The sequence below is a fragment of the Strix aluco genome, chromosome 2 (assembly GCF_031877795.1).
Source record: "Strix aluco isolate bStrAlu1 chromosome 2, bStrAlu1.hap1, whole genome shotgun sequence".
In the NCBI taxonomy this organism is placed as follows: domain Eukaryota; kingdom Metazoa; phylum Chordata; class Aves; order Strigiformes; family Strigidae; genus Strix; species Strix aluco.
In genome coordinates this window covers 14,159,834-14,185,278 of record NC_133932.1, presented here as the reverse complement: position 1 = coordinate 14,185,278, position 25,445 = coordinate 14,159,834, and the positions used below count along the sequence as shown (strand labels likewise).

The 25,445-nt window shown below is 40.9% G+C and overlaps 1 protein-coding gene across 21 annotated transcripts in view; it reads right to left on the bottom strand.

Annotated features, from left to right (window-relative positions):
* Nucleotides 1–1,972: 1,972 nt before the first annotated feature.
* BBX (BBX high mobility group box domain containing) overlaps nt 1,973–25,445 on the bottom strand; it is a 149,284-nt gene continuing 125,811 nt past the window's right edge. For 19 of the 21 annotated variants that reach the window (XM_074811633.1, XM_074811671.1, XM_074811556.1 and 16 more), the window contains 4 exons: nt 19,351–19,440; nt 11,910–12,107; nt 11,043–11,235; nt 1,973–8,237 (listed from right to left, as the gene is read on the bottom strand). In XM_074811633.1, the coding sequence (XP_074667734.1) occupies nt 8,150–8,237; nt 11,043–11,235; nt 11,910–12,107; nt 19,351–19,440 (569 nt within the window). In that variant the 3' untranslated portion in view covers nt 1,973–8,149. The remainder of the gene's footprint in view (nt 8,238–11,042; nt 11,236–11,909; nt 12,108–19,350; nt 19,441–25,445) is intronic. The other 2 variants (XM_074811538.1, XM_074811531.1) reach the window with 1 other exon arrangement.

Here is a 25,445-nt window from a genome sequence, read left to right as displayed (position 1 = left end):
TTTCAGCTGGGATTGAGACAGCTACATCTTGTGCTACCTTACTTCTGCTGAAGATCTAAAGTACATTTTAAATACAACTATATTAGAGCTCAATTTCTTACTGTTGCTGTGCCAAGAACAGTCCACAAAAAGAAGCTGACACTGAATAGATGGTAGGCGTTATATCTTACAGGTTTTATTTCTGAAAAGAAAACAAAACAGAACTTTGCAGCAGATATAGGAACGCAGCTCGTGTTTTGTTACAAAGTGCTAGTGTCCTACTGAGAATTGACAGCTTCACAAGCTAGTGTATAGCATGGTTAGGGTAGGCTCAAGTATACTTTGTGTCTCACTTAATGTTGTCACATTGTAGGAAAAAAATAGTCTGTTCCAAAGCAGAGTTAGCTTCACGTTAAAAAACTCCAGGATGAACAACGAAAATGACCCAAAAAATGGTATTAAGGGGAGAACGTCGGAGCGCCTGGCAGAAGTGTGGCGCTTGAGGAGGATGATGCCTTTCCGTCCCGTGTTTTTCCAAAAGTATTAGGGGAAATTTATCTTACCTGACAGTTAAGAAAGTGTCAGTGTAACGCCACGCAGCTGCAAGAAGCAACGTAAAATCTGGGTAACAAACCATATCTAGATGGACCGAGAGTTAGCTGAATTCAGCAGGTCTTTTGCTGGAAGAACAATATGAGAGCAGATGACAAAAGATGGGAGTTCGAGGAATGAAGATGACTGTTTTAAGGTAATTTAATAAAAGAATAGTGACTTCAAGGTCCTTGACTGGGCATACTATACTGAGAGAATATCTATTTCTTAACATTTCTTCCAGCTTTTTTTGCTCACTGAATCAGAGCTTTTCTCCACGTGTGACCTTTACATGGCCTTTAACGCTGAAGCTCTTCCACTCCTGGTGTTTCTTTGCAGACATACTGACGCATACCTAGTAAAGGCAGTGCAAGATTGTGTACATTTCTTCTTTCCTGAGTAAATGGCACATAGTTAAAAAAAAACCCCAAAACCTAAAGGCTTCCCTTCTGCTACTTTTGACTCAGAGACAGGAGTTCTGCTCCCATGTGAACAACTGGTGTCTACTGCCTTCACGAAGTCTGAACTTGGGTCTTCTGTGATCAGAAAAATACATTGCAATCAAGAAGGCTTCAGGCATCCAAGGACAGGAAAAGACAAGATCCCCAACAGTCTAATTTTCAAGCCTCAAGAGGGTAAAATATACGGGCAGAACAGAGTCCCGGTTTAAATAAATTTCCAAAGCAGTGAGGACCTTTAAGTTTAAACATTGATGACTATACTTATTTCCAGAAGAGAATCCATTTCTGAGTTAAGTTCTCTTAGTGTCTAAAGACCGAAGACATAGCAAGGGCTTCTTCATGTGAGATGACTTCTCTTATACTTGTGTGGACTATAAACGAGCTTCCCAGTTGTGCAAAGACGACAAAATCCAGAAACACAAAGTGGATACCTGGAAAGCTCAGGAGAAAAGGCAAACTTTTCTCCCACAGCCTAACTGCACCAAGTCCTGGCTCTCTCTGTCCCACAGTCTCCAGTTTTATGCCGATACAAATCCATTGAATTCTGGGGCACTTGCATGGGTCTATGGATATTTCCAACAATGTCAACAGTGCTGAACCAGGCTCAGAATTTTAAAAATAAAATGGAAGCTCCCATTATAGACATGTGTAAGCAAGAACAAATGGGCAGAAGTTCTTTGCAAAGTATGCAACATCTTTACAGTCACTGTGTGGAAGTTGAATGGATGATCTGACAGGGAACTACAGCTTACAGTTCTGAGGATCCATCTCTGGGTTTTGGCATCTTCCATTTTCAGGTGGAAAATGAGCTTGTTTCTTTTTATGTATAAAAAAGCCAACAAACTCATACTGTAGCTAAAAACAAATTCTGCAAATACTGCTAACTCAGCCATATGTTAAACAATCATTTGATAGTAAAGCAGGTGAAATATCAAAGAAGCTCTGTTTGAATAGTATTTATTTGCAAACATTAGTTTTAAATGGGAAACTGTTTACAGGCACACACTAGATAACCAAAATAGAATGAACATAAAGAAATCTATTTAAAGGTCCTTATCAAATATTTCAAATATTTTATTAAATATTTTACTCAGTTTCATTATCACAGTTTAATGTACTTTAGCATGTTATACACATGACTTAACATGTGCACTTGAAAATATCAAATTAAAGGTTTTTGAAGAAAATATGACATTCTATAAATGTGCTTACTGACTTTTAACTACACACATCTAAGAAGGCAGTAGCTCTGTTATATCATTGATAGAGATAAACTATTGTAAGGCATGTTTACACCAAGCTTTGGAGAGAATGAAGCCAAATACTGGGTCAAAATTCAGTGGAATTATGTGTGAGAATAAAAGTTGAAGGATTGGGCTCTAGGAAGAAAGATCATAGCAAATCAGTTGTGTTAAAACTGTCAACAGATACGGGTTATTAAAAGCAAGCACTGCTGAGAAAGAAGGTTTCCGTAGCACCCAGGTCAGCAGGATCCGTGGTGTTTTTCAGGTGTGATTTTCAAAAATCACACCTTATGGTGTAACGTGAAGGAAAGAGACCGAAATCTAGCAAGAAAGTTGGAAAACTATCATCTGAGAAACCTCATGTTGTTTTATGACCTAACATGGGAACACTTTTGTGCAGAGAACATGTTGCAAGTCACTTCACTCCGATGTGTGTGTGCGTGCATATGTATGCATACACACAGACACATGCACACATACGCCTCTCTTGCTTTTGCCACCTTAAAAGCCCCAACTATGGATTAAAGCGTAGCAGTGTGTGCGGGAAAATAAGGTTTCAGTTGTAGGTGTGGAAAGAGTAGATCAGACCATTACATTTGGGAGCCTGGTTAGTTAGCCTGTACGGGTGTGTTTCTTTCCAGTAGAGTACAGTGTGGGTCTGCTGGTATATGGTAACAGTCGAGACCCAGAAACTACAATATAATTCTTTGGAAGAACTCAATAAATGTTAAGCTATTTGCAGTCGTCTTTAAAATTCCATGTCAATGAAGGCCCTAGGTCACAACGATGTGCCTCCCCCAGAAACATCACGCAAGCCCAAGCTTAACTCCAAGAGCGTAGTGGTCCATAATCAGGGCTCCTGCACTGTCACAGTGCAAACAACAATGCTGCCCCTCAAGTGAGGATGGTTTTCAGCATAAGCTTAGGTGTGTTCCTGAGTGGAGATCTCATGTCAAGTCTTCCTAGAGTTCTGCCTTAGAAGAATTAGTGGGGGAACATAAAATACACATCCATCTCATAAGCTTCTTCAAAGTTGTCAATTCAGTAGAAAATACTGAGTATATAAATGACTATAATAGTACTTAGGTGAGAGTATAAACCTCACTGTGCCTTTTTATTGGGGAATTCAAGGGAGGAGGCAAGTAACTCTCTCAGAGCCTAAATGCACTCATTCACGGCGCTCAGTGTCCCGAAGTGCCTCAGCATCCTGGCAGCTGTAGGTGACAGTTCCACAATATGTACAAGGTAAGGAGAATGCCACAAGTATTACAAAACATGGCAAAGATACCTAGGAGCTCTACAATCTATCAAACAAGCACAGCAAACAAACGGCATCTAATGGATAACGTATGGTATACAACATACAAGTTGCACAGTTATGTTTCCTTGTGAAATCAGGATTGCAAACGTAAACTCCAGAATAAGTTTCAAGAGCAGTATTTGGCTTACTGCGTCACCTCTGGCAATATCTGAAGTCCACCACCCCATGAGCACTGCATTTTCTGCTGTTACAAAAACCCATCTCACTGAACCAACCAGAGCTTGCAGGCCCACGTCCTGCAACCCATATCACTATGGCAGAGGTTAAACAAAAATGCTCCAGCAACATAGTTTGGCTACCACTGTATATTCAGCCTTTATGTTGTCTGTGATCCATAAACATTGCTCTTTGAAAGTAAAGCACACAGCGATATACAAATGGTATCAATGGCCGAAAAGATTACACGATCAAGCCTGAAAGCAAATGGAAGTTAACGAAAGTAGTCTTTTAGGAGAGGTAGCCGTATTAGACTCAGCATTCAAAAAAAGGGAGTGCACTCAAAGGGTCAACATACATTACAGTCTCTTGTAGACCCATCAGGTTTTTGTTTTTCCTACATTTTTTTTTTTCCAGAAAGTACACACCCAGGCACACACGCATACGCACACACACATATATATACATCTATCTTTTTTCCTAATTCCCCTTTGTTGCCATAACTTTGCCGTACTGAGAACAAAGGCCAGCTTTCCTTACATCCTCTCTTAGCTGTCCCACGTCTACAACTGCTGCCTTCAGTCTGTTCAGTATCTGTACAGTAGCTAAACAGGCAGTAGAAGTCCAAACTGCTTCAATTTAATATCCTGTTCCAAAAGACAGCATCCAAACTATAAGGCATTCCCTCGTTCTGATGTGAGTTACAACTCTCTTCGGTTTCTACTTGATACAAACTGCAGAGTGCTCTTCTGCCTTGTGCTACAAAGACAGCTTTCACCCAAATAATGAAGACCAAAGCTGGAATTTACACACCACAAGTTCACACACTTCTACCAGTCCCTTGTTCCTGTGCCCCTTTCCAACAACGCTTATCACTTTAATGTCAAAAGTCATGCACCAATGCTATAAAATAGAAACCCAAACTACCAAGAAGTCTCTTGCTCATGACTTTGGGATATTGTATTAGTATAAAAGAGCATTCAGTCATCTTAAATAAATATATTCTATTTCTGAAATCACAGCACATTCAAGGGGTAGTTACTGCCATAAGCAGAGCATTAAGTAATCTCCATAGATGTTTTTAGAATCATAGAATCGTTCAGATTCAAAAAGACCTTTAAGATCATAGAGTTTTGATTGATTTGGTCTAATATCTGGAAAATAACCTACTGTGGGGATAAGAATCTGCATCTCAAATGTTCTGCAGAACATTCTTCCCATATTTGTATACAGTACTAGAACAATTAAGAAGACATTACAGTAATTTTCTCCCAGCTGCTTAGATCTGTAGCTTCGGCTACGACAATGTATTTTGTATACCTCAAAACTACATATGAAATATCAAAGATCACTAAATAAATAAAAGCCAAGGAAAACTGGGACAGTACTGCATTTTACACTTGAGACAAGATTCCCCCCTCCCATGGATAAGTCACAGAGGACAACTACGGTAAATGCTTTTCTTTTTTTTTTTTTTTAAAGAAAGATTTATACACAGGTTCAGATCCAGAAAATAATGTGAAATGCATAAATATCGATAGCTTTAGCTAAGTTAAAATGGGTTCAGTAAAGTATGATACAACATATTCAGAATAAACAAAGGAGAAAAGCATCATATTTTGGTTTGCTTGAGATATACATAAGGTGCAATATTTCTTCTCTAGAGGCATTTGTGGACAATGTGTTAACGGGTAACAGTGTTTGCTGGTATACTGAAGTACACACAATAGCAATAAGATTTTCCAAAATGAAAGCAGCTGAAATTAATAAAAATTAAAACAAAACAAACAAGGAAAAAAACCCAACCCCAATACAGTAAGATATTGGTCTGAAATTTTTGTTGTGCTAACAGACTTTGTTACCTGAAAATACTGATACCCCTTCTAGTAGATTCAGGGAAAATTCTAGCTACTGAAATCAAGACATCACTCAGAGAACCAACAAAGGCAAGTGCCTAGTGAACTATAAAGCTTTGCAGGATTTCTGCTACTCTCAGTGCCTAATCGCTTAAAAATTAAGCATATCTACAAAAAGGTTTATAAGTATCTGAAAACAGTCATATCCAGTAAACTGACCCAATCCTACCCCCTCTCTAAGGGAAAGTCAAGGAAAAGCAGATCAAGTAAGATATTAATTCATATAGAAAAAAGTAATTTTCTGTTTCTTTTAAAAAAGGTACCATTAATATACAGAAATATCTTCAGGAACAATATTGAAATTTAAATCGAGGAAGGATGGGGTGTTTTGACAAAAATATATCTACTCTAAAGGCTTCTAGAGAAATAAGTTAGTACCATTGTCAACGTGAACGGTCTGCACTGTAACATATTTGGATTTCAGCTAATTATAAAGTGGTCCAAAACTCCAACAGCCACCTTGCTGTGACCCAACAGTTTTAAGTCTTAAGTTTTTCCTGTCTTGTTAAAATAACTTATAAAACTTTAATAAAATCTTATTAAAAACACTGCCATAGGCTGCAATGGCATTCTTGGGGCTCTTAGTCATATATTCACCTGAAATTTTCAAAAGCCTTTTCACTGACTCATTGGCTTGTAAATTTTGATGTTCTTTTGTTGTCGTTCCCTTCTTCCAACACACGCATCCTCGATGGTGCTGTTTCAGTGACACTTCCCCAGCTACCTGCCTTTTGTCAGACCTTTAATCCTTTGTTACAACTTGTGTGGTATGTTGTATATTGTTTCCTGACACTGAACCAAAGACTTTCACTTAACTACAACAATGAAAGGCTAAACCTAGCAAGCATTAATAGTTACCGTCCATATGGCTATTACATCAAATTAGTTACAAAATAACCCCAAAACACATTATCAATTCAGTCAAGTATAAATAAGAATGCCTGATAGAATGATGTAAACTCGCATCATTTAAAGACTTAATTCAAAGAACTTCAAACTCAATCTAATACTATCAAAAGTTCAGCCGATATGACGAAGACTAATAGAAAATTATTGCTGGAGTCCAATTTGGTAAATTGTTGTGCTACAATGCAAAAAGTAGGGAAACATCTTGTGCTATAGAAGAAGTACCCTGTTGAATTTGTAGCTTTAGATCAATTACTAGTGATCGTTTTGCATCTATTGGTAGGAATCAACGCTTGGTTATACAATAGTGTAAGTCAAGATAGCAAAGATAACAGGCCAAGTGATACACTTGGCCTGCTTTTGGGATGTATTTATGAGCGCAAAACACAAAAATTCAACATAAGCAAAGACAGAAACTGGCAGATGGATCTGTTTGGTAGTCTGAATTCAGTCAAATGTTACTCTTCGGTTGTAGTTCATCTGTATACAACTTGCCACTTTACCAACACCAACTGTAATTGGCCCTTTCCGCAAACTCTGAAGCTGATCTGGACTGTGCATAGTAACTACAACAATGCCAGTGTCTGTAAAATGTAAAACATATGTGTATTGGTGTACATGTATATTGAAAAGTCACGGGTTTAGGTTTTTCAGAACAGTGAAATAATACTAAGGTCACTTTTGAAAAACGCATTTGCAGTACTTTTTGTTTATAGGAAAGTTTCACCAAGTCGCTCAGATATCTACGCAAAAATAAAGGAAACCTCCAAGGCATGAAAGACAAGTCAATATCTGCAGTATTTTCTTTTCCATACACCACTCCTTTTTCTAATGCACATCATCCTGGTTATTCAAAGCTAAATTAAAAAGAAACAAACCCAAACATAGCCTGTCAGAATTTTTCCCAGTAAACTCTACCACTCTGGTGGCAAATATAAAAGTGCAGAACATCTGGACCACATGGCTGCCCAAACACCGCTAACAATGGTACATCTGTCCAGGCTGCCTTGAGTTCTCTGGAACAGGTTTTAAATTCATTCTACAATATAAACGTAGGCATAACCTATTAATATAAACCATCTTAGAACTTAAATCTTCATGTACAAAAATGACTAAGAATATCTAATAATAACTAGTGCAGTGCGTCAGTGTTTTTGTTGGTTTTTTTTTTTTTTTTTTTATTTTCATTTAGAATAACTAGGTATTATACGAAACTAGTTGCCATACTCTCTGGTTGGTAAAAGAGATGCTGTGTGAGCTAACAGTAAAGGCAGCCTTCTTCACACCAACCACCTATTTACTGTTTAAAAGCCTTCAATAGAAAGCAAGCTCTGGGATCATTTCATTTCTGTTCATTCATAGACAATTAATATCACCCTCCTACATACTGGGTTCCAATTTGAGGACCTGGCCCAAGTTGCTAACGTCTGGCTTCCAGTGAATTCTGGGCCACTCAGAGCAATAAGCACTTGCTTGCAGTCTATAATTTCCATCATATGGACTGACTAGCTTCCCTTGGTAAAGACAAGGCTAGGATATTAGGTAAAGCACAATGTTTTACAATAAAGTGGAGCTTCACTGGTCAGCGCAGGAAATAAGCACTGGAGCCTGAGACATTTCATTTGGCTGTCCGTCATGTGGGAGAGGTGTGGCCCTCTGACCTCTGCAAAAGAAGAAAAGAAAAGCCACCCATCAGTATTTGGAGCAGGGGAGGTGCTTTTATCAGACCAGAAAGGATGGAAAGCAGTACGTGATACAGTTTAACATCCGACATTACAGCACGGTGACTCCCTGCTGCTACAGATGCCCACATACCACTGTTACAGGCTCTTTTTAGCCGTATTCCTGCAACAGTAACACAAGATCCTGAGGACAACCTGCAACACAATGCAAAGTCAGGCAAAGCCAAGAGGTGATGTATTTGACCACACAAAACAAAATGCGCGGCGGAACAGTGAGCGAAGAGCGCACAAGTGCTGTCACTCCTTTTGTCACTCATTTTGTAAGGGAGCAGCTTCAGCCCTCAGAAGCAGAGAGTACAGGTCATATGTGGCAAAAGAAGGTAAACGCACAGAGAGGCATATATCAGGTTAATGTGAGTCAATAGCCAGGTTTTAGGCAATATGGAAATACACTCAGAGTTGCACGTTGGGATTACTCCAAGTTTCATGACTTAACACTTCATCAGCCCAGCACAACATCTCTTTCGTTACTACAGCAGTGTTAACTTACAAATGATCCCCTGGCACAGGGTATCATAAAAATAAACTGCGCCAGAATTATGTGCTGGAAATCAACATCAATCATTGCAGCAGATGGACTTGGGAGAGCTCCTTTGCAGCTTGCCTTTTAAAATACATACACAAACTACGTCACCGCCTGTTATCTAATCTCCCAAGTCAGGTTCTATTTTTGTTACAGTATGTGTCATTTGCAGCAATGAAATTCTGGGGCCCACTTCTTATTTACACAAGGGCCACTTTACCTCACTGTGGCACAGCCAAGACTCCATCAGAAACGCAGTTACCAACGTGCTTTGCACAGCCAGGGTGCAATGAAGTGGCCTTGGCACAAAATGCAGCTCAGGCTCGCGGTGCTTAACCGGCGCATGCACAAGGTAAATAGAGCTAAACAGAAGCCTTCAACTGAAAACCATGCTGCCACTTCCAGACAAGCTCTAATTACAGTTAAAAAGGAGTTTGGCTTCCATGGCCCAAGGCTCTGTGAAATTATTTAATAATTGAACTCAGACACTGGAGAAACACATCAAGCAAACCTCTAATGCTATTCTCATTTCCAGCTATTTGCAAATAAAGAAGTGAGTTGCAAAAGATAACAAACAGTTGACAGAGTAGAAAACAGAGAAGCATTTAGCCCATCAGATTTCATTTTCTGTTTTGACTTCTATCTGCCAAGTCTGTGAGAGACATGGCTAAGTTTCTACTGGGAAAGAGTTCTCCCCTGTTGTCATTTCCCCTCGGGGTGATTACAAGATGGAACTTGCAATAGTTGTTGGACATTTGCTGTGTGGTCTTTTCAGGCCTCACAGAAGGTGCTGCACTGCTCTAGCTGCATGATGAAATGACAAAAGGTGGGAGTAAGAAAGACAGACCCGAAGATATGGCTATGGAACACATTAGCTCACTTCAACAGGGACAAGAGGAGGACAAGAACTCTTTACAGGAGCAAAGAGGGGAAGCAAAATGAATCCCGTTGCTCTCGTGCAATTCTGGTCAGTGTTAATGGAAATCAATAAAACCACAAGGGTGAGAGTGAGAGCAGAATTTAGCACAGCACTTCCCCAAGTCTCACTTCGTAGCTTCTGACCATGGAAGACAACAGAAACGAGTTCAGACTTTTGCTATCTTGATAGCAGACACCTGCTTTGCAATGCTGGGAGGAAAAGCCAGGCTGACTGTGGCATGAAAACACTTCTCACCCAAAACAATGTTGCTTAAGAAAGACAACAGCTTCTGCAGAGAAAAGTCAGCAGGCTGGTTTCAGCTGACTTTGTTTCTTGTAGGGCCCCTGAGCTTCGAAAAAGTCTTTCAACATTTGATGAGCAGCCTGAACATGCAGGACTGGGTTGGCCAACAGGTACCATGAGATCAACAGTAAACTGAGGTTGTGAGTGGTTTCATCAACCGCCGCCTTGAGGAGTTTCTCAGGCAGCTGGCAATCTGTCAAATGCCATTTGCAGAGGCTGTGATGGTTTCAAACTGGCCCAGCACTTCCTCACTGACCTTCCACTGCAGGAAAGGATGGGGTTTCATCTCCAATAAGCTGCAGCATCACAGAACAACACTAGATAATTAAGAGTCAAGGAGGACTTGCTATCCTTGGTTTCCTCCCATCACAGGTCTAGCATGAAGGATCTGACTATGCCGAAGTGATCCAACAGCCCTAAGTAACCTGGCACGTTCTCCACCTTATCTGTGTGGACCGTCTCCTCAGTAACTGAGAGGACCAACCCAAGCTAATGTGACTTTCCATCACCCAGAGTTGTTCTGCCCCACGGCATTCTGCAGATGCTTTGCCTCCTACACAGCAAAGCACAAGAGTAAAAATAAGTTAGCTTCCTCCAGCCATGTTCAGCATAAAAACTTCAGCTGAAGTTATATGAAATTCTGTCCACAGTCACTGAAAAATGCAAATCAGCATGCAGAAGTTACTTAAATCTGATATTATCTGACAAATGATATCAAGCATATGAACCTGTTTATATACAAAAATTGGTAGGGAAGCTTACCAGAGAGGAGCATTTTAGTAACTACTGAAATAGATTGTATTGTCATTTAGGTGAAGACTTAACACTACTAAGCAAGTGGTGTAAAACAGACATTCATAGAAAGCTGTGGAAGAGGAAGTACAGGCCAAATTAAACAGTCTGCAATTCACATGCTTTCTGAACAAGCTGGTAGGCACATACTATCCACTTAGACAGCAAGGGGAAAAGAGAACCATATACCTGTGTACATTTTCCATGGCTGCTACTTCTGCCAGAGCAGCTAAGCTAAAAAATGCAGACACTGCTGGCATATCGGATGTAATACTATGATTTTCTTCTGTCTCTGCATTTCTGGAGCATTCACTGTTGCAATCTGTTTCTGCACTTGATGTTTTCTGAAGAGTACTTTGTGGCGGCTCTTTTGGCTTCTCCTCTGCAATAAAAGAAAGTTACACTTGCAAACCTAGCCCTTAAATTCACAGCTGCCCATCAATATACTGACTAGTGTAGTGTTAACAGAATCTTTACCTTTAGGACTTTGATTTTGCAAGTATAACCTGATTCACGCTGCAACCTCTTCTGACCCAAGCTAATGGCAGAAGCACAGTACTAAGGTTTATGCAGCAATTTACTCATTTTACATTCAACTATCTTTTAGGTCAGGCAAAGGAGCTTTTGCGTACATTTTAGATGTAGAAGTCCTGAAAGATTATCTTAACTGCAGAGGACTCCTGCAAGGACTGTGGCATTGACTGTCGTATTACGGAATTCATTTTTACGTCCTATAACTAGGTGCAGTGTAATTTGTCTGCTGGACTGGAAACAAATTATGAAAGGTAACTGTTTTCCATTTCTCTCTATAACAGCTTCCAGTTCTTAGAGAGAAATATCCAGGGAGAGAACACAGATTTGGGCATTCAAACAAAAGTAGGCCATTATGGACTCACCGATTTCCCAGTTGATTGATACTGGTACTTTAAATAATGACTTTTCTAAGCAGGTTTGAAATCAAGCTAACTGAAAAATTCTTCTCTGATAGGTTGCTTGTACTCCCAAACCTTCTCCAACCATTCAGTTTTAATACAATTTAAACTCCGATTTCCTTACCCAGTGTCCCTCCTGCTGGTGACACTCGGCCATCTGCTGTTCGGACAAGATGTGTGATCTTAGTCTTTCTTGCTTTCCTCTTCTGGCTGCCAACTAAAGGCTCATGCATCATTGCTGGCTCTGGAGTGTTTAGGGCAGATACAGAAATTTTATTCTTCCAGGCAGACTCACTGGAATTTCTATCTTCTGAGAGTATGGCTGAAAGAGGATAAAAATGCAGTTTTACATGTAGAATAATTTGGCTACTAGCTATGCTCATTTATCATTTTGCATCTATCTGTATAAAGTCTTCCCTCACAGGTACTCAGAGCATAACTTATGGCAAGACACGATCTGAAAGTTGCAGATGTTTGCAGAGGAATAGTAGCATCAGCTCTTAAAGATATCCGGGAAGGTTCAAGTTTCTAATATTTGCGAAGAAAACTGTGAGATGGGCAACAGTGCTTCAGTGGGAGCAGGGTATCGAACAGTCTGTATAAAACACTCTGCAACAGAAGATGCCAGCGAGTAGCTAAGAGACAAAATGTATTTAAGGAACAATAATGGTCCTCACGTAAGCTTATCTTAGCTCACAGATGGACTCACAAGCAGAATTCAGGAATTCCTGACTAACCCCCAGTCTTCCCTCTATAGTCAGTCTATGTCGTCTCTAAGCAGAGGGAAATACTGCCTTTTACAAAACAACAAACCTGAAAAAACACCCCAAAGGCAGCAAATATAAAAGCAGAGCTGATTGAAGACAGGAATGCTAAAAAAAGAAAGTAAGCCTGTGATAAAATACTGTGACGGAAATACGGCCTACATAAAGTCAGAGAGAGAAAGGAACACTTTGAATCTTTCTCAATGGTACCAGTGTTGGCGTTTCAAAGTAGCCTTCTGGCCTGAACTGGAACATGATCTCAAAGTTTTACCTGACTAAACAGTCACTTTAATCTTGTTCATGAAGAAACTGGTCAGACAGCTATCACAAGATGTATTTAAGCTTCCAAAGGCTGAGATCAGTGCATAATCATCAATCATTTGTAATTTCTGTTGATTTAATAAGCCATACTGCTGATACCATAGGGTATCACTAGTCCATAAATTCAATGTGTGACATCATTTTCCTCCTGTGATAAAAGTATTATAAGCCCTACCCCATCTGTGATCACCGTAAGCTAGGGCTAGAAAGAGACTACAGGTAGCAGAGGGAACGCTCAAGTGATTTCTTAGAGATGCCTCTCTAACCTGTTTTGAAATTGGGAGCACTCATGGCATCTGCACCAAGTCCTCGGGGTACTTTTTCCCAGTGCACTGCCATCCTGAATGATTACATATTTTGTTCTAATGCCTGTACATCATCTCCCTTGCTGCATTTCCAACTCACTTTCTTCACTACACGTCAAGGTTATACCCCATCTCTTTGAACAGTCCTTTCTATGTTTCACAGATGTGTCTCTGTCTACAGTTAGCTTTCTCTTCTCCACAATTTCTTTTACTCTTTCTTCCCATTTTAAAGATATGTTTAAGACCCATTTGTTCACTTTCCAGGTGGCAGGACCAGCAAGAATTACATGCACAAACCTCAAGTCAGAGTGCAAACAACTGCTCTTTCAGAAGGGCTAAGCACTGAACAAGACCAACCTCCTACACTGAGACTGGCTGTGTCACACAGGAGCACCCAACCTCACAAACCATGTACAACAGCCAAGCAGTCGGCATGGACTTTGCCCTCTTTCATTTTAGTGTGTATTTACTGTTCAGTTATTGTTTGTTTTGTAGATTTAATGAGCTTCCTATTCAAAGATACAGCCAACATAACCTCTATCTTTTGCTAGCTTCTTTAACTGGCAATTGTGCGAGGATGCGGACTGGATGAAGAGAGTAGGTCTAGTGTTTTATCTTGTTAGCTGTTACCCTTTGCTCTTTTGTTTTAATTGGGAAGGGACCTTTTAACGTTTTATGGCATAAGAATACAATCAGATCTAGTACGTATATATAAAAACATTTGGAAAAGTTCCAAACCTTAATTCGTTTATGCTCTTAATTCACCTTCATATCTGCTCTTGTAAAACATTTTTGAACTTGTGCATGCTCTTTGTTTTTAAAAAAAGCACAGAGCTTCAATTAGCTTTTCTCAGTGTTTAGCTATAGCTGCTAACCTTTCCAGAGCAGAGCTATGCTGTAAAACTTTTTTTTTTATAAACAGACCAAGAGAAATCACAAGAAAAGATCTGCCCCATAACAGTCCAATTAAGTAGAAGCACCAATGACTGCAAATGTGACTTTCAAGTAACTCAATTTGGCTAATAGTGAGATGTTCTGATAAGCTTACTGCACTGAGACCAAAATCTTAATTGGAATGTATAATTAAATGGGCAGCTTTCTCTCTAGATTTCTTATTTGGGAATTCATAAGTGTTGATTATGTATTAATGTAATGGTTTGGTTGTAGTCCAACACTAGCTGTTAATTCTGATTTGGGGATTTGCTCTAATTAGATAGTACTTTGACAGTGCTGTTTAATTCTGGTTTGACTGAGTTTATAATGGCTTTAATCTTAGCAATACAACTTTTTTTTTTTTTTTACATTTGAAAATATTAAGACATGATTTCAAACAATAAACAATATACAACAGAAAGAAACCTGATTTGGTATGTTTTTAAATAGACATGTTGTATATTACAAGCCATGTCAGGTCACTAGAAATTAACTTGATTGGTCAATACAGTAGACATTTCCCTTTTATATTTCTTTTCTTTTAAGCTCAAGAAATTAAAGATAAAATGTTGAAAGGCAAAATAAAAGGAGGCAATAGTTATCAAAGACATAAGAAGGAGCATACAATGTGTTTGACTAAGAAATAAAATAGGAGGAAGTTGCCAACAAACTCAGGATGCAGCAAGTATATTCCCTCTTCATGTTTTAAGGTTTTTCAATCCTTGAAATGAGACTTGAGAGTCCTCTACATTTTTTTCTCCTCTAGTGCTAAAGTAAGCTCTTTATCACTTCATCATAACATTACTGCCATACAGTTTTGAAGAAGGAAGGATTAAAGGTGAACAATGAATGTTTTTCTCTGGGGAGGGTGGGTGTTGAAGGGAAGAGCTTTTTGTTTTTTTTCTTCTCTAGCAGTCTTAGTGGATGTTGGGATATGAAAACATTTAATTGACTTCTTTACAGATTATTATTCAAACAGACATAAAACCTAACTTGAAGGAAATCACAAAGGCTTCACGCACAAGACCCTTTGCACTGAACTCCAGAGAAGAAATAAGTCCATGCTTCAACCACCATATAAGCTAAGCTAGGTGCTAACAGGGGTCCTCCTGCACCTCCTTCAAGAGGAACAGCACCCCACTGCTTCACCTGACAAAGGTATATCCATACCGATGCTCCAAATCAGGGCTTGGTTTTGCTGTGCAAAAAGGACAGGTCTAATCAAGTTTAATTCCCTGTATTTTTCTTTAATAATTTCTTTAATCCATTTCACATCCCTCCTGTTTCCACACAGTCCTGCATTCAAGAGCTGTCCCATGTAGAGCTCAGCTAATTTTCAGGAGAATGCTGTCTAGAAATGCAATGAGGTTCTGCAGCTACTGTGCAGTCCTGCAAACAGGTATATACAGGGGTAGCTTTCCACATGACAGTAGCACATGCAGAACCACAGGACTATTTTTGCAAGCAGAGCTGAGCACATGATATGAAGATGTGGGCCTTTTGGCATGCTTACACCACAGTGACAAAAACGACTTTGAGAGAAAAACATCTACAGCTCTATGCCAGATGGTTTCCTGAGCTAGATTCGTTAAAAGTTAGCATGGACAGTTTACCTTATTCTGCAGGCATGCAGCGGCCATGTAAGTCTTATTTCCCCCCATCTTTGTGAACAAGAAAAAATGAAGTCAACTGCACTGACTCAGCATGCTACAGAAGAGGACAAGCTTTTCAGACTGAACCCCAGCAAGACACAGCCAGATTTTAAAGAATTTCTTCAGTGATGCCTATCTGTCATGAGAGAGAGCTGCAGAAGTTTAACCACATTTAGTGGAGAATGAATGCTCTGCGGGTCTAAGCATGCTGGTATCAAGAAGGAAGGTGGCTTGTAATGCTTTAGTGGTCTTTATGAAGTTAAAAAGGGGAAGCCTAGCAAGGCAGAGCAAAACTTCAACCCACCAGCGCCTGGGGAATCACTTCATCATGGAAGTGATGCCAAGCACGCTCTGACCTGTACCCAGCTCTTCTGACAAGGGGATGCTGCTGCAATACTGCTCGTGGGGGCAGGCAGGGCACAGGGAGCTGCAGCAAGGGCTGGGGACTAACAAGCAGACAGACACCAGCTGACAAAGCAGCAGATGGTCAAGCCAGGTGTACAGGCAGCTGCCTGGGTGGGAAGCTCTGCTGCAGAGCCTGTGCTGACCCAGCCCTCTCCCAGCCTCGATGGGATGCCACAGGCACAGAGCTGCTGGCTCCCTCTGGGCTGCAGGCCCCACACAATAGGGCTTTCTCAGCAGGAGAAAAAATAAAGGCCATTCTGCTAATTTTCTGCACTTTCTGTTCTTTCTCAAACATATGTGCTAAGGCTGTACAGACGGATGGGCATGTGGGAGAGCTGATGGAGTATCAGTAGCAGACAGTTAGTTCTACCAGCCACAGGAGATGGGGCTCCTTCACACATCAGCTAGTGCTGAGACTGGTGTATATGTTCATCTCCTCTTCTCCCCTTCTAGTGCAAACACCAGCATTGCATCTGGTTGTTACACAAACCATGCAGAAGCCCAGCACAGCTCACTAAATGTACCTGCAGGGAGTCAACAGTTGTGACTTACCCCTTGTTATTTAAAGCATTGCTTCCAATCAGGAAGCCTGGACAGTGTGGCAGAATATAAATCTCTCAGCTGAGTGGTGTTCAACCTCCCCAAACAGGGATGGGTCCAGCTGTGCTTCTGTCAGTCTTCTTAAGGAAGTGACACACCTCTTAAGATATTCAGTTGCATTACTGTGTGCTCTCTGCCAGGAGGAGCAGGGGTTGCAGCATGTCCACCGGTATTTTACTGGGCTGTATCTATCTCTGTGAACACCTGCAAACTCGTAATACGGTTACTTGCACTGGTGATGCTGTGTATGATGTGGTCACATGGAGTCAAAATTCACTCAGAAACTCAACCCAGAGACAGACCCAGACAACATGAGCCAATCCCATCAAAATTTGCCTTTACTGTACTTACTTTTCTTCACGCAAAAGACAGATGCACACAGGCACATACTTTTCAAAAGACAATAAAACATAAACACAGCATGACAGCAACCCTTTCAAGTGTCTCCTCTCCAGCGGAAAGAATATTCAGGCTCCTTCCTCCATTAACTCCATAAAAACCAAAACCACACATTACAGACTTGTGACACACCACAAAAAGGAGCTGAAATTTTCATCTAGTGTTCGAGTCACTAAATCCTTGTATATTTGAATTGAAATGAAGATGCTGGGATTCCCAGCTTGAATGTGCAGAATATGGGACAGTGGAGTCAACGAGTTTAGGGCCACGCTGCCTAGGAACTCATGAAAGGATGGAGTTACGTAGGCAGCACATGATGGCGAGGCTGTACCCACACTGCACTTCACTGATCAACACTTTGCTTTCAGTGTCACTACACTTCAGAGCAGGCAAGACCCCAGATTTTCTCCCCTTTGTAACTCAGAGAAAATGCAGTTCCCCACCAATGTATATATCCACTGTCTTTCCTTTGATGATTTCTACGTGGGCTGTGTAAGACTGCTAAATTCCTCATGTCTTTACTTCAGTCTTGGGAGGAACTGAGCAAACTGGCCCTACTCCAGCAAATGCACAGACACATCTTTAATGTTTAGACACGATGACATTATTCACATGCTTAACTTCCAAGGACATGCCTCTGTGTTGTGCTGGAACAAGGCCAGGGTACTCAACACTTGCCAGGCTTGAATCTTTGATCATAGTGCACACTTCACTTCATATCAAAACAGGCTGGTTTCTTTTAATCAAATGAAGGTTTTGACATTTTGTTTAGCCACATTTTATATCTGCAGATTTTAAGATATTTGTATTTTTTACTCTATCATGTATTAAACACTTTCTTTTCCTACAGGAGAATTTAAACACTCGTTTTTCTTACTAATTTGTCTACACGGTCTATTAATTCAGGAACAAAAATCTGAATGACACCCAATAAAAGCTATGTTAATGTATGATGCCTTTTTCACACCGGCATGGAAGCAAGATAGTTACTTCTCGTAAGTGAGAAGTAACACATGTTTGTTGTACAAACACAACCAAACAGAGCAAGTAATTTCAAAATATTTGCACCATTCAATGCAGTGGAGCTGGCAGAGCCTATGTGGGAAAACAGTGCACCACAGAGGGCAGAAAACATAGCATCAGGATAGAGGAAATGACATGGCCAAGCCTTAGGGAAAGGTATTTAGCATAAAGGTAGCTGGGGGAACTGGAGATGGGGATTGTAATTTTATTATTTTAGAGACAGATATGGATGGGGAAAAAAAAGTGGAAGAAATTTATGGAGCTACCTAAATAAGCAGAACCAGAGAGACTCTTCTACACCACAGGGATAATGTGGGAGAGAACTCCACTGTGGAAGAGCTAAGGAAGAACCTGGGCATGATTTGGATAGTGTGGGCAACATGACTACAAAAGTAAAAAAATAAAAAGGGCCCAGGGAAGCAGGCTAAGCTATAATCCTGTACATACCGTACACCTGAAAATGCCCCTCAGAGTTGTGAATATGCAGGTATGCAGGATCACAACACTGTAACAAGAAAAGGACTTTGGAGAGCTACCAGCAGGACAGGGGGCAGAGCAAGTCTGGGACATAGCTTAAAAAACTGCTGAATTTATCTTCAATCTGAGGGGAACAGAAAGCTGGTTAAGATATCTACAGAGGGAAGATTGGTTTAGGTTAGCATGTCTGAGATCTGGTGCAGACACAAGCTCTTATATCCTGACCAGCTGCAGTCTGCAAAGTTCTAGACAGTGGGAAACCACAGGGGGAGGAGAGAGCGACATGGATAAATACTCTGACAAACGGATAAATAATATGGTCTTTGATATAGAAGGGATGGAGATAAGAGCAACCAAAGGACTAAAGAGCTATGAGCTGTGGAAGATAAAGAGTTCAGGGCCAAATGTAAAACTGCCCTTGCTTTGTCAGCTCTGCTGCATGGTGCCTGGAGCAGGGAAACTGTAATTAAGGGAGATGCCAATTAAAAATAAAACAGCATCATACTGCAATAAGGTAATATGATCAATCGGAGCCAGGAGCTAACGGAATCAAAGCAGACAGGGAAATAAGGGACCAAAGCAATCAAGTACTAGAGAGCTGAGCAGCCTCTGTCTAGAAGCATTTTCCCGAGATTGAATCGAGAGAGAAGGCGGCCCAAATCCTTAACTAAGTAATGCACCAGTACCTTTGTCCGGAACATTAAGCTTCTCCTTTCTGTGTTTACATTTGCTGACAATTTTGTGGAATAAGTTCTTTTTCTGAGACTGGAATGAACCTACAGACAACATTAATAATACACACTTTTAATTAGCAGTTTTAAAACGAGTATAACAGTCACAATATCTACTATACAACCTCCCCTTCCACTAATACAGGACATCATTTCATGGGGAAGCACAAAACCCGAGCTTCTGCCAGAACGGACTCTGGAGGCTTTCAGCAGGCTGTACTTCAACCCATCAGCTCCCAGTGCTTAAGTGCATACAAAGCATTTCGGAGAATGATGACCTTAGGAAAGCTTATCCATACAATAAAACAAGGATTTTGCTTGCTTGTTTACAGATATGCTCTGTTTTGCGTGTGTACTGTGTTTAGCTGGAATGGAGTAAGCTTTCCTCATAGCAGCCTGGATGGTGCTGTGTTTTAAACTGGTGACCAAAACAGCTATCGGTAACACACCAATGTTTTAGTTACTGCTGAACAGTGTTTACAGTGCATCAACATCTCTCTCTCTCACTCTGCCACCCCAGCAGTGTGGCTGAGGGTGCGCAAGAGATTGGGAGGGGACATAGTTGGGACAGCTGACCCACGCTGACCAAGAGGTATTTCATACCACATAACGTCATGCTCAGCAATAAAACCGGGGGGGAGAGTTTTTTCCAAAGTAGTCATTGCTCAGGGACTGGCCAGGCATCAGTTTGTTGGTGGTGAGTGCTGGCTTTCGCACCATTTGTTCCCCCCCTCCCCTTATGAAACTGTCTTTATCTTGATCCATGAGGTTTTTTTCCTTGCTTTTGCCCTTCCAGTTCTCTCCCCTATCCCACTGGCAGAGAGTGAGCCAGTGACAGGGTGGTGACTTACCTACCAGCCAGGGCCAACCCACCACAGAATGCAAGAGTTACCTTTGCCTTTTTGGTGACCAGAAATGAGTTTATACTAAGTGCAGAAGTAAAAGCTCTCAGGAGAGGAAGGTGAGGTTATGCCCAGCTCACGGTATCATTCCTACTTCAATAGCAGAGTCTTTATTAGGAGTAGTTAGAAGACAACTTATGTGACACCAGACCACAAAGTACGCCACTAGCAGAGGTCATCAAGAAGCTACCCTTTGTCTCATGAATGGAGTAAAGTAATACAACAGCAACACAGACATAACAGATGCATAATCTCTACACTGCAAAGACATTTTTATGGAGTTACTTTTCAGAAACTGCACTTTCAAATCTTCTTCCCAAGATACAGCACGCAAGCAAGTCTTCAGGCTAGCTCAGAGCAGGCTGGCCCAAACAGAAATGAGATGCACTGCAGGTGACACGATGACTTAGAGCCTAACAAGAAGGTGTCCTTCCCATCTTCAGCTGACTTGGAACAGGATTCTACCCACCACAAAGACCGGCCTCCTCCACTCCTCATTCTTAAAAGCAACCAGACACACATACTGGCTACTGAAACACAACTGCAACCATGTAGTAACACATGACCAAGGTAAGTCTACGTCATGCATCTGCAATTTGCCATCACCAACTGTCTACATGCAAGGAAAGGAGGAGAAAAGTGTGTAGCACATGAAAGAAGAATCTAGTCTTATGAGGGGAAAACCATCCATAGACACTAGGCTGTTTGAATAATATTAAAAATTACTGAGAGAAAGCTGAAATCCAGCCAGAAACAGGCACAGAAACCCTAAGATTTTGTATATGTTGGTTTTGTGGCTCACTGCTGCTTTTTACTACTGAAGAAATCAAAACTTTGGGAGAAGATTAACAACCTCCTCAAAATCCAGAAGTCAAACAACAAACCAAATGAAGTCCAAGAGAGACACCATCTTAGGCAACATCAGCTTGAATCTGAATAGCTTCAGTAGAACTTGTATAGAAAGTATCAGAAAGTTCCAATAGAAGAGGCCATATTCACTCAAACGGATTCAAGCGTTGTTCTGCAAATTTTACACTATCTTCCTGAGTATCAGAGTTGGACGAGGAGTCTAGTGTCAGTGAAATAAAAATGCAAAACAAAACGAAAAAGCTCAGGCAGGTTGAAGGAAAGCCTAAGTGAAAAACCTGAGCTTTTCTGAAGACTAAGGTCAAACACTTTGTCCACATCAACAGAGACAAATCTTCCCACAACAATTCCAGAAGATGACAAAGGTATGTGACTAGATGATTCTTACGACTTTTTTTTTTTTTTTAATTAGTAAAGTAGTGATTTTTGTAGGTGCTTGGAATAAGCAACATGCTACATAGTATCACAGAAGCCTCCATTTCTACAGCTCAACCTGCACCTTATAGACCATTTCAATCAGTATCACAGAATGTCAAACAGTGCCAGCAACTCAGAGTAACTCAGATGAAAAACTCACAAAAAGATGACAAGCACTGCATGAAGGAGGAAACCTGTGTCTTTCACCTCTTTTCTATATCCAAGGCACCTCTGTAATAAGCTTCTATCTATGACATGTAGTGTACTACAAGGCACATGCCACTTGCACATAAAATTTGCACATAAAATGAAAAATACAAGGACATTGACTTCAGTGGGGTCAAAAGAGAAGCTGCCTTTTCATAAGGAAACTTCCAATTTCCTTCCCTTTTAGCCGTTATTCCTGTGAGCCAGTGCCCACTGACACTTGAATACTCTTTGGCCATGAATGCAGTGAAAGAGAAGATGGGCTAACAGCTAAATAGATACTTGGACCTGAGAATGTAACGCGTGACTCCATGAGAAACTTCATCCACACTCCTCGCCTGAACTACTTAAGAGTGAACTAGAGGATATGTTCACTGTCCTGTGTGAAAAGCCAAATGACAATCACTCTCACACTTACATATACAAGTTGTCTAATTACTGAATAGACTCCCTGGTGGTTCTTCAGAAACGGCCACATTCCATCCTGCCTTTAGATTAAGGCCTAAGCCAATGAACTGCCAAATACAGAATCTCTGAGTGGCATATTCAGGTATGAAAACCAGAGCTTTTCATTTAGTAGAAATTAACTGAACTAAACCAATACAAAGAAGGCAAAATATAGTCTGGACTGGAGAGGCCATCTGCGTGTAGGAAAAACTGAACAAGGGGGCATTCCTGTGATCATGTGCTGGTTTTGGCTGGGATAAGAGTTAATATCCCTTTTCAGGCTCTCACTAGCAGGTGCCCCAGGGGCACAGTTTAGGCACACTCACCCATGCAGGAGTTTACAGGGTGGCTGGCTGGGCTACACCTGCTTCATGGGGACAGCAGGCAAACACTCCGAGATTTCAAACAAATGCCACTTTGTCAACATTCAATCCAGAGAAAATCCATGACTGAAAAAAACCTAACTAACCTAAAAGGCTGTCTGTTAGGCAGTGGACCTGGATGTGATTTCCTACAGAAAGCTGAAAAACACTTTTAATGTTAGTTTACTTGCTATCGTTATACAGCCATCTGCAAGTGTAAAGTGAGTCCTTTTCTCCTGCTCATCGTTCTCTACTGGAAATATTCTACATGGCTCTTCCCTTCCCTAGCACTTCAGCAGTTGCCACAGGATTTAACCACCTGCTAATCCCTGGCTTGTCCATTGTGCTCACGGAGGGTGGCAGGCATTTCCTCTTGGGAATACTCGCTGTGGCCAACGGCAGCTGCTTGGGGAAGCAGCAGGCAAGAAAATGAACCCACCATACACAATGAACCATAACTGCATTTCCTCCACATTTCTGGGCATACGCCTCCTCTGCTCTCACAAAGTTCCCTATTTTAAAGGGCCTGATCAAATAGAAAACACTTCAACATGATCATAAGAAAACGAGGACAAACAGATTTGTCTGTGCATTTCTGCATCTTTCAGGAGGAAGATGCTGTATTTTTAGGTCATGGTCTTTGGAACATTATGGTATGTGATCTCCAGGCATCTGAATGCTTTGAACCAAGCCAAAAAAACCCTCCACCCCAAGCTAAGACCGAGAGGAATGCCACAAAGAAGCATTCGTTTTAAGCTGATGCTTTATTTCTAGTCGTAGAGGTCAGAAACAAAAAAAAAAATTGTAGACAATCACTTTCCCAAATAAAAGCACGCTATGCTTTCCTCTCCTTGCCTTCCCAAAATGAAAGCTTTAGTGAAGAAGTGCTTAGTGTATAAGTGAGCATTTCTTCACAGCACAACGCAGAAATAATGACTATGCCTGTTGCTCATTTTTGCATACAAGCAGATTAGTGACTCACTGCAGACTGCTGACTTCTGTGTGGTGGGATGTTTTGGCACATATGCCATTGGAAAGAAGAAAAAAAAAAAAATCAGTCACAGCTCCAGCAAATGTTGGAGCAGGCCATCTGCACAGATTCAGTATAGCTGTATTTTTCAGCCATTTTGTGACATTATTATTGTATATGCACACTCCCAGTTCAAAACGCTTGGGGTAGAATTTGCCAAACCATTATGGCTTGTTCAATCCTACTCCCACTGAAGAAAGTGGGAGCAGAATTTGGACAATTTAGAAAGCTCTGGGGAAAAAACTGCTCTCATTTAAGAAAGTTCAAATTTTCTCTTATACATGTAGATTTGAAACAGCTTTCACGTTACAGGTTCTTCACCTGTTTTTATATGGAAAGAACTGGCTGGAGTGATGACTGGACATAACAAGCACAATGGAACGAGTCAGTGGACACTGACCCATGCACTTTCCACTTAGGAGTAGGAAAACATCCTGACAATCCTGGCTGTTTAGGTTAGGTACCAGATCAGGCCTCTTGCAGGTATAGGTTAGTGACATTTGACAGAAAATTAATCTGGCACCATTTACTCCAAAATAAAACATATTAAGGCATACAACCCTAGTTATGGGGGGTGGGGACATGACACACCACCCTAAAACCAGCAAACAAAAACATTTATCCATTTTAATTCACCTAACATCCTGGGAAAGTCTTAGTTTGCAGCACTCCAACCTATTTTCCAAATTTTAAATGTAATTTAGTAGGCACTGATCTGCAGACTGCAAAAATTAAGTATTTATCTGAAAACTGAGAATGCCTGTGAAGTTTATGATCCTGCACATGAACATTGAGAAAAAGCAGGGAATGATTCTCAAGAGTGTTTACTAAACCTACCCCTACTGATTATTACCTGTTGTTTGGAAACATCTAGAGGCCCCAACCACTAGTAGGCACTATCTGTGCTGGACACCTCTTCTAATTACCTTACAGACAGAGACAACCCCAAGGAAGAGGGAAGCAGCAGAAAGAACTCCACACAACACGATAATGCAGAGCACAGCAGAGCAAAGTTAAGATCCGCTACATCCCTAAACACAATCACAGCCATAACACTATATTGACCCTTCACAGTGCATGCTCATCACACTGCAATAAGATGATGTTAACTCTGATGGTGTAAAAAGACATGATAATCCAAAAAAACCCAAAACCATTCTACACCAAGCTCCATCATTTTGCAAAATACGCGATTTTCATTTTCTGAAATACTTCCAGGAGCCTAGTATGCAGACCTGTATGCTGAACACCTTTGGAGGTCAGTATTCTCTAACTGTTTTTGGAGTCATCACAGTTCACAGGCAAGCCAACAGCATGATGAGGCTGAATGGCCTGTGAGTACACCACAAATTAAATTGAGGATTCAGCTTAATGAATGTTTGGCTCAGCTGGAACAGCCTCCCTACTAAGCTAGTAAGCTTGCTTGTATGCAATGTGGTTCAGGCCATTTCAAATCCACAACGCGCATCCTAACAAAATAAAACAAATTAAAATAGACCCATTGCCATGGAGTAGTTACTTTTTTGCAATCTTTCTTTTCCAAAAGAAAAACGGTTTGTCAGAAAGTTTTTTAGCTACCTCTTGAGAGCTGAACTTCACTCTCCAGGGAGCTGGAAAGACTGACACAAGCTGACAGCTTGCCCAGCTAACTTGAGCAAACTCAATATTCGTTGAAATTAGGAGCAGATATCACTAGCTCCGTCTGGATTTAGTTCGGGGCTGCGGTTAGATGTTCACTACAGGAACAGCAGTGTCACTATCAGATATTCCTGCCCTGGGGCTGCTTGTTGCAACCCCACAGCTCAGTTGGTGGAAAAG